The sequence below is a fragment of the Sinocyclocheilus anshuiensis genome, unplaced genomic scaffold (assembly GCF_001515605.1).
Source record: "Sinocyclocheilus anshuiensis isolate Anshui unplaced genomic scaffold, SAMN03320099.WGS_v1.1 scaffold1081, whole genome shotgun sequence".
In the NCBI taxonomy this organism is placed as follows: Eukaryota; Metazoa; Chordata; class Actinopteri; order Cypriniformes; family Cyprinidae; genus Sinocyclocheilus; species Sinocyclocheilus anshuiensis.
Window position 1 is genome coordinate 675,785 of NW_015555831.1, and position 10,406 is coordinate 686,190.

The 10,406-nt window shown below is 35.1% G+C and overlaps 1 protein-coding gene across 1 annotated transcript in view; it reads right to left on the bottom strand.

Moving 5' to 3' along the window:
* Positions 1 to 3,173: 3,173 nt before the first annotated feature.
* Positions 3,174 to 10,406, bottom strand: part of LOC107675394 (EMILIN-2) — a 14,549-nt gene continuing 7,316 nt past the window's right edge. Inside the window, exons 5-9 of the mRNA XM_016469705.1 lie at positions 6,605 to 6,772; positions 6,454 to 6,501; positions 4,590 to 4,625; positions 4,380 to 4,502; positions 3,174 to 3,572 (exon numbers count right to left, since the gene is read on the bottom strand). Of these exons, the coding sequence (XP_016325191.1) occupies positions 3,256 to 3,572; positions 4,380 to 4,502; positions 4,590 to 4,625; positions 6,454 to 6,501; positions 6,605 to 6,772 (692 nt within the window). The 3' untranslated portion in view covers positions 3,174 to 3,255. The remainder of the gene's footprint in view (positions 3,573 to 4,379; positions 4,503 to 4,589; positions 4,626 to 6,453; positions 6,502 to 6,604; positions 6,773 to 10,406) is intronic.

A 10,406-nucleotide genomic window follows, 5' to 3' on the forward strand; every position in this document is an offset into this window, starting at 1 on the left:
GTCTTAACTTTTATAAAGAATATCTCTTTGGGTTTGAGACTTTAGTCTTTGCAACTTTAGGGATCTTATCTGTTCACGAACAGCTTGTAACACTCCAAAGAGAAAAGAAAACTTGAAATTGCATCATATGACCCCTTTAACGTGGCTGGGCAAAGACGGTAATATGCTGATTGGCTTCATCACTCTGTCTCCTCTCCACCAGTAAGCTGGAGTGTGGTGGGCGTTCTGGCGCACTATGGCTGCCGTCACATCATCCAGGTGGATGCTGCACACTGGTGGTGGATGAGGAGATACCCCCTGACAATGTAAAGTGCTATAAAAGCGCTATATAAATGTAATGAATTAATTAATGAATAATATAAAAAGTCCAAATTTGGTATACAGTTTATTGAAAAAAAGTATATACTATGTACAGGCAAGCAGATGAACCCAGAATATGAACGCAGCATGCAGAACCGTTAAGCAGAATATGCTTGCGCATAACCATTTTCTTCCTCCCATCTATTTTTTTTTTCAGCACCATGTCACAATGCCTTTTTAACTTTTAATACATGTTCCTGGTTTAATTGTGTACAATTAGTCATTGCATGTTATTCCAAAGAAAAATTACTTTTCAACTGATTCCTATATGTAATTGAATACACCCACTTTTCACAATCCACCCATCTACAGATCTGATGCTGGAAATCTTGGAGATTTTTTAGTTTTAGCACGCAGTATATTTTCACTGACATTCATTCACTCAGCACATGTTCTATCTAAAGTAGCTTGCAACAACAACAAAAAAAACAATGCAAGCAGAATCTATTAATCTAAAATCTATTAATCTATGACATCTATTAATCTAATACAAGTGTTGCTACCATAACATTTCACTGAGTACTAGAATACTAATTTAATACAGGAAAATGCTTTGAATATGTATGCATGTTTATATGTTTGATTAAATAAAATGTAGAACACTTGAGCAGTAAGTGTATTATTAAATGGCAATCGTCAAAACAGCAACACCTCAGTTATTGTTACGCCATGTTTTTCATCTTATAATACCATTTCAGATTTTCTCTCCTAAAAACAGTGCTGGTAGAACATGAATGCATGAATTAGCCTTTTGCTTTATAAATTGAGAGCATATGCATAATGCTCATATGCACATAAAATGCAGCAGCTAGTTCTTACTAGAACCAAGAATTATGATCATATTCTCCACTTGTTGCTCACTTTCTATATTAATCAGAATACTGGGTAAACACCTTATACAGAATACTTCAGCTGAACAATCACATTTGCAACCTGGTTAATATAAGAGATACAGAAAGTCAAGCTACTGAAGAAATTCGAGTCACTCATCAGATGGAAACTCCTCAGAGTCACAAACACAAAAACAAGACTATGAAATACAATTATTTTTAACAGGACATTTATTTTGCAGATGAGATCCATTATTGGTTCTGACACTCCTTTACAGCAGTTTGATTCTGATTTTTACTTTATCTTTTGTTCTAGACGTTCTGTACGAAGGATATGAAGATGGTAGCAATAATGATAGTGATCAAATGATTGTTCTATTGACAAAATATCCAACATGTTCTTCACACAAAATAAAACCGATCTTCCATAGTATTCCATATGCACTTTACAAATATATATACGTAGATAAAATTTCTTCTTGGAAATAAATGCTGATTTATCTGTCAAAAACCGGGTGGAAATGGTGTGTAATAATGTCTGAGTTTGGGCAAAAGCCAACAACAGTGAGTCACGAGGAAGTTTTCATTCAGTCATTGGGTGAGATGAACTCTATTTTAAGCCCGGTGAAGTTATTGAAAACTGGTGAAAAGTGTTAGTGTTGAAGGTTTTAGTAATTTGTATGAAAAGTTCTGAACAGTGAATTCAACTAGATCTGTTGTAGGGTCGAGGTTGCTACAATTGACTGAAATCTGTGTGCATCTTTGTGCAGTTTTCCTGAAATGTGCAAAAAGATTTTGTTTTCTGGAATTTTTTTTCTGCCAATAAATGGACTGTGGTTCACATTTGAATCCAAGATTGGTTGCACCCAGAGTGTGAATCATTTTATAAAACTCATAGCTTCATCATTATATTAACCACATATAAACGTGACTGCTCTGTGTGGAATTAACTTCTAAGAAATGACTCGCGGTCCAGGTGGAAGCAATCTTGTTCACTAACTGGTGAACTTTGCGATAAAATCAGATCAGTAGATTTTCTAGAACCCTACCAGATGGATTTGCTAAATCATTATGTTTGTTTTTCCAATGAACAATTAATGCAAAGTTTCTAAATGCTCTAGTCAGCTTTTAAAAAATGGATTCTCATAATGTTTCTCTGCTTTTATTTATGTGTCGAACAATTGTCAGCACTTTACGTGAAGCCTGTATATATAAATATAATGCATTAGAAAAGTATTCTTAATGCATTGATTATGTCTTGTCATGCACTTTATAATGCATTACATGATTTTATTAATATTTGCAACCGGACTTAACATACTTCATTTTTACACCTTTAGAAATTATAATGCATTAAAGCATGATAAACCACCAATTTCATGTGTAACAAGGAACCTGCAAATATTAAGCATTTTTTGTGCAATATTTATGCAAATTACAATGCATTTGAACTTTGTTTACAATTATTTATGAAAAGATTAAATGCTATATAATGCATTATACATAAAGGCTTCAAGTAAAGTGTTAATTATCTTTAAAGCCCTTTGAGCAGCTTATTACCAGGATCTACGTCAACCCTAAAATATCAGAACAAACGATGGGACGGTGGGACTTTTAAAAGGTACTAATATGTGCTCTTAAGGTAATAATATGAACCTTTAAGGTACTATTATGCACCTTTTTAGGTAAATAAGGTACAAAACTCCAGTGAAAGCTTTTTTCGGAGAGTGTAACATTAAAGGGATAGTTCATCCAAAAAGGAAAATTTTGAAAATCACTTACCCTCAAGCTGTTCAATCCAAACCTGTATGAGTTTTTGAAGAATTGCTATTTTGAAGAATGTCGCAAGCCAAACAGTTGAAGGTAGCCACTGACTTCCATAGTCATTTCTGTAGTAATTATTTTCCATACTATGTAAGTCAATGGCTACTGTCAGCTGTTTGGTTTGTGTTCAACAGAAGAAAGAAACTCATGCAGGTTTGGAACAACTTAAGGGTGAGTAAATGATGACAGAATTGTCATTTTATGGTTAACTATCCCTGTAATGTTTGCCGTTGGCTGTGGGTTATCGCTTGCCTACTGTTGGGTAAAGCAGAACTCCACTGAATGAGGACAGGATTTCACTGGATGCTGAAATAGCCAGTTTCCCTGATGTGAGCACCAGTCCCGTCCTCTGGCCCCGCTTCAGATGAACAGCGAGACTTACAGAGACGCTCCCTCCACAGTCGCAGTCCTGAGTGTATCTGCCACCCATTCCAGCAGTGGAAAGCTTCTGGATGTTACGATTGGCTACTGAGAGAAAGGCCTCGACTCTTTCTCCTGCTTGAGCTGTTAATACAGCGCTCAGCAGGTACCGTCCGTCCATGGGCACAGTGAACACACCTAGAAAATAAAGATTCAGATTAATACAACAAAGGTAGAATGCTATTGCTATTGTGTGTGATTTTTTTTCTATAGAAAATTCACTGGCCAAAATGGAAAAGGTGTATGATATTCTGTTCTAAATGCTCGTTAAATGCAATTAAATTAAACAATTAAATTCATAGTTTAAATTTATATTAAATACAGTTAGCTGATTTTTTAGGAGACGCTTAAAGACTTAAGTACATCTTTAAATGTAATTTCAAAATTCTGATGTCTTTGAAATATGGTTAAAGTACTGCTGAATGTACTGGCAAGCATTTATGCTAAACTAAAATATACTTCAATGTCATTTCTATTGAAACTTGTTATGTCATGTACTTAAATATTTTTTGTAATTCCACATCTGTAATGATGAAGTTGCAATTTAGTACATTTAAAATATATTAGACTTAAATGTAAAACTGCACAATGTGCTTTTATATGTTTGTCAACAAATTAAAATGAATGTACTTCTTTAAAGTACAACAAATTATTAAAAGATAAGGATTTAAAATGTACTTTCAAGTAAAACTTTTAATTTGATATTATTACAAAGTGCACTTTTTAAAGGTGTGTTACGAAACATAGTCATAAGTGTCTCTTTAAGTACACTTAAGTGGCCTTTTATTTATTTAAAAGAAAACTTAAAAAAAAAAAAAAGTACAGTATTTTATATTCCATTAAGACTTGAATTTTTTTTTTTTTTTTTTTTTTTACAAGAGTAGCTTTTGCAAATACTATAGATAAATGATAATTTATGATTTTTCTTGTCATAAATGAATGTACCTGTTTGTGGGTCATAGTGTCTTCCATCATTTAACAGAACATTGTTGAATCGGATGACACCGATTTCTCCAGGGAATGGCACGAGTGTCAGACCAGCCGAAAATGACACATAGGTCATTACTCCTGCATAAATACAGACACACTCACTTTACTGTCACTCACTGACAACACAGCTCTGTAAAATGTACAGGAGGTTGTATTTAGTTGTACCTGTGGCCGTTTGAACTGTCTTCAGTGGAATCTGTGCTGTAGATATGGGAAAGAGACATATGTAAATATCTTGTATAAAATGGTAATTTTTAATACATATTTGTAATGTCCTGCCAGTGTTGGGGAAGCAGCTTCAAATGATGCATAGCTGGTAGTCTGGCAATCTACAGTTTTAAAATTTTACTTAAACTACAGCCAAGCTACTGAAATTCAAACTACTGAAAAGCTATTGAAAAGTAACTAGCTTCACTACTAGTGAGCTACACTGCAAGTTGTTAACAAAAAAGTAGCAAGAAAAAAAGCTTTCTTTTTGTTGATTTCTGAACACTACTGTTATCAGTACAACCCTGGGTAGCATCAGTATGTATATACCAACATAACTCAACACTTTTGAGTGATAAGAGGACTGTCACTTGTATCGTACTGCTGATACTGCAGTGACTTTCATGGAGCTCATATCATCCCTTCCTCCTCTTACATCTCCCTCCTTAGACACTCTGTTGGAGTCCATTAATCTCTCCTGTCCAGGGCTTTAAACTCTGTTGCCCCCCTAGGACCCATGGAGAAATAGTGTTGCCATTGTAAAATTAAAAAGAACCTGAGAGACATGTTTTTGAACTGGGTCGGTCTATCAGGCCCAGTCTTAGACTGATTTAGATCCTACTTAAGAAACAGGGAATACTATGTTGTTCAGGATTCTCATACGTTCTGAAGTCATGTGATATCTTGTGGTGTCCCTCAAGGCTCAATCCTGGGTCCTCTATTATTTAACTTATACATTCTTCCTTTATCATAATTCATCAATATAATATTTCATTTCATCAGTATGCATATTAAATGCATCTCTATATACATCAATCATCAATTTTGGCTCTGCATGAAGCATCCAATTCACCAAAATGCACCACAATGGAGGGCTGTCCCAATCTGAAGTTATTCCAGCCTTGAGCTCACAGCTGATTGGTCCAGTGAAGGCAGTGTGAAAATGCATGATGGCATGTAAGATTTAATAGTACAACATACTTTAAATATGTCATAGTTATATCATTATATAATTTCATTTCTATGACAGATTAATTATCTGGTGCAAAAGCAATAAGGATTATAAAAGGGAATGGGAACACATTTAAATAGCAAGAAAACACCATAACCAGTACATCTGTACAGTGAATGTGCGATTGTTATGTGTGTGTGTGTGTGAGTGTGTGTGTGTGTGTGTGTGTGTGTGTGTGTGTGTGAGAGAGAGAGGTAAAAGAAGTGAATGCATGAGTGTTATATGTGTATGTGAAATGTAAAAGCACATTTTTGTGTGAGCATTTTGTGTTTATGTGCAAGACTTTTGTGAGTATTTGCATGCATTTTGTTTGTATCTGCGAATGTTTCCTGTAGCTACTTGTGTTCTTCAGAATTGATGTCAAGATACATTAGTTTATAAATGTCTTCTAAATATACGTTTACTAAATTTATTCTAGCAAGATCAATTAGATCATCCAGCTTTTATTGCTGATTGCAGGCCATACCTAAAAATACAGAGAAAAGTGTTTTTTTACCCTGGTTAAATTGTGAATGGCTGATCGCTATGGAATTTGGCAAATAGTAACAGGGTGTCATCATTAGGCAGTGTACCAAATTATGTAAGAATCAGATACAAAATGGCATTATAATAAGCTAATTTAATTTCTGTATCAATTTCTGTAAGGAAATCTTTTTGCAATTGCTTTTAAAAAACTGTCTGATTTCCACCAAATTTAGTTTGCATCCTGTATCAGCTACATCAAAAAAAGCTTGAACCCTGATAATTGTGGCTATTTAGTTTATTTAGTAATTCCCCAACACTGTTCAGCAACAGTAAAGTGTTGAATACCAGAAACGGAATCTGGACTGAGAGCGGCAGCAGGAATTCCTGGGTAACCTGTCAAGAACAACACAACAAAATCTGTGAGGTAACCCTGATTTCCTGTGAAAACACCTGTTTTTATTAGAAAATGCACACACGTGTATCTGAATACACTTACCTGGAGCTCCTGCATAGCCTGTAATGGACGGCATGCTCCCATTGATCCCCTGAGGGGTGTGAGACGAGACTTTGGTTACTCGAGTTGCTGCTTCCCCAGACGCCAGCGATGGGAGTGGTTGACCTACCTCCGTGGAAACTTTTACAGCCGCTGTACCGTCAGGAACACCTGGAGAGAAGCAGAAGAGTGATGGCTGACACTGAGAGAAGACTGCCTGACAGTTAACAGGTGTGACTTTGCTATATACAAAAGGTTCAATCCATCTGGTTCCAAAGAAATCTTAGCATTATGTAGAGCTGGAAAATCTTTAGAATTCTCATTCAATTCCATTTTAATTCAGAGAGTCATGATCCAATTCCAAAAAAATTCTTGATGCATCTCAATTTGTAGCAACACTGTGCTACAAAAGCTTTCACTGTGTAAAAAAAAATATCTGTGTAAAGATTTTGCATAAAAGTCACACTTAAATATGTCTATCTGTGGCTCTGTGGATTTTGTTCTGTGCAAATGAAATGCTGCATCAGAGTAACTATGCAGTCATCTTGTTTTCTCTGGCTGTGCATGAAAATTATTTAAAGTGAGATACACTGTTTTCAACAATTGTGCAAAAGCATTTACAGTAAGCTGCACTAAAAACAATGATTAACTTGAAATTTAAATAGCCTTTTTGTAGATGTATTAAGTATACAGAATTGTTTGACAAATTATGATTAAACAAGTTACAAAACTTGAAACTTGAAGATGCACACCAAATTTGGTCAAATTCTGGACTTTGGGGGTTTGGAAAAAACCTTCTTATGAACACCTGGAGAAAGGTAGAAGAATGCTGATGGGAGGACAGGATAACAATTACCAGACGTGGCACTGCCACATACAACAGACCGTCATTTGGTTCATTTGGCACAAAATCTCAAAAAAGCCACAAAAGCAAATCAGAAAATGCTTCTACTCATATAAAAAAGCTTTACGTCTTCATAAACGTAAAAAGTTCTATGTAATCTTAATAATGAGAGTGTTTATGGTTTGTATGGTGGTGTGGACAAAGAGCGGTCATTTTCCAAATCTGAATATTACCAGAGACAGACAGGCAGACCTCTGATGTTGTCAGATTTAATAGGTGTTTCAAAATACTGTATGCAATTAAAATGTAATCTTGACAAACAGTTTTGGAGATTTATCTCTTTCCCCATTCAAGTATATAGGAGCTGTATGCCTTATATGTCTGTTACTTACACTGAAAACAGCTGCTCAGAAGTAATTACTAAGTATTTAAGATGCCTGCCAAGTAAACTTATCTGCCCTAAAGGTACTTTGGTTTAACTGCCCCTGAGCCCAGGTGCTTGTAGGAATACTTGTACATTTCTCACGAAATGCTTTATGCTCAATGAACAGTGATTAGTACACATGCTCTTCAGCTACTGCTTGTGTGCATTATGTATACAGATGTTCAACATAGAAAAGCCCTAAAGGGCACAATGGAAAGGGGTTTTATATTTTTCTGCTGTAAAACTTTTCTTATTTTTTCAGGATAATTTTCCATTGTTCATAGTCAATGCGCTGGGAAATGGCAATAAATGAAAAAAAAGTATCAACTAATAGTGTCAACTTTTGACCACTAGGTCATGAGAAGCCCTGAGCTAAATCAGCCGAGAGCTAACAGTGTACAAGAATTAATATTATAATCACAATACATGTATGGAATTGCTGCACTGATATTCTGAATTACTATGAATTAAATTGTCATGGTACACTGCAACTGAAATGGTATTTCTGCTGTCATTTTATGATATTTTACAGCTGATGTACATTATTTCAGTTTTTAAAAAATGTTTGTTTTACCATAAATTTAAGTATAATCTGTAAAACTTAAAATGTTGCTATAATATTTTTTTATGGTAGAGTTATGGCAACCACAGCTTCCATTTTTTACTGTAAATTTTACAGTTTTTTTTACTGTAAATTTCACAGTTTTTTCTTTTTTTTTTTTTTACAGTGTTCTCATGCTACTGAGTAAAAAATGTAGTTGCTTCCCATCAATGAGAGAAAGAGAGATGGAGCAGCTTCACATGTCACACCCGCTGCTCACATGATCTCATCTACTAAAACACACACATATGTTGGCAATCCTATTATTATGAGAACTTTCCATAAGCGTGATGGTTTTTAAGCTGAGCTAAGGATAATTTCTGTTCCCTAAACCGCCCCTTAAACATAACCTTCACAGAAAATTGTTTGCATTTTTAATAAAACATTGTTTAGTATGTTTATGAAACCATTTAAATTACAGGGACAAGTGTGCACATACAATTAATACAATGATGCACTTAGGTCTTATTCATAGTGTGATGTGAATGTGAGGGTGTAACTGTGAAACACAGGCGGTGCCTCTACATCACTATTTTAGGCCGATTATGCGATAATGTCTGCTTGTCATGCTCACAAGTCACCCTGAATGGGCCAAACTAGTGGACCACGTAATTATATATATATATATATAAAGTTTCATGATTTCAATTAATTAGACATGCTTTTTGATTACTACAATTTAATTTAACCATAAAAACATTGTCTAGAAATAATAAAGTTATGCAGTGGTGATATCAATGTCTTTCTGATAAACTAATGGCCACTCTCCCAGAATGGAGTCCCACAATTAGACCTCCAGATAAAATATATTAAAATACACATGCGAGCAGTGAGACACGCTTGAAAGAAAAGATCATCTCACGGGACAAATGTCAAATGTGACTGAAAAGAATGAGTGCATTACTATCACAGAGCACAATACACAGTAGTATTCACGAGAAGTTGAGGTCCAGGGAATAAATGCATTTCCTGGAAAATCTACACTACACTGTAAAAAAAGAAATCCGTGAAATTTACGGTAAAAAACGGCAGCTGTGGTTGCCGGAATTTTACTGTAAAAAATACGGCAGCAACATTTTTTAAGAAGAAACACAGTTATTTCAATAAAAAAAAAACATCAAATTTAAAATGTATCACAGGGAATTCTGGGAATGTCAATTTACGGTTATTCACTGTAAATTATACAGTCTTTTTTCACTTCCAAAAATGGTATAATACATATAATGTCCAATACAGTTTTTCACCGTATATAGTAGGGGAATTTACCGTTAACCATTTAACAGGTTTTTACTGTAGCATGTTTACAGTCTTTTACCGTTAAATTCACAGTCACTTTTTACAGTGTACCGGATGATTAGACTACGTGTTCGCTTTCCAAGAAGGAGAAAATGATGACCTGGGTGGTTTCAACATACCGTAACCGTTTTCTTATATTCATGCTCATGATGCACTGGCTTTCTTGGTAGCACTTTATTTTAACAGTCCTGTTCTGCATGTACATTCTACTGTATATACTTATTAACGTAAGTACAATAACTAGGTAATTACTGGGTACTAATCCTGAACCTACCCCTAAAACCATCTCAACCAAGTAGTTGCCTTATATTACCCAGTACTTACACTGTAATTACAAGTAAGTGCACTTACTGTAAAATAATTGCAACCACATGCACACAAAATTCAATAGTCCTTGAGTATATCCTTTGGACTTACTGCAAACAAAGCTGTGATTACAAATCACTTTGTGGCTATATCCTTACGCCATTTTTACTTACATCTTGTTCCTGAGTGTGTTGCAACAGTATCAACTGCATTATTCTGAATGCTGCTAGGTGAAATGCCAAGCTGACTAGTGTGTCCAGAACATCTTGTAAATTACAAACACAAAATCACCAAATGAGAAGCAGATGCCCACGCGCACACACGCGCACACGCG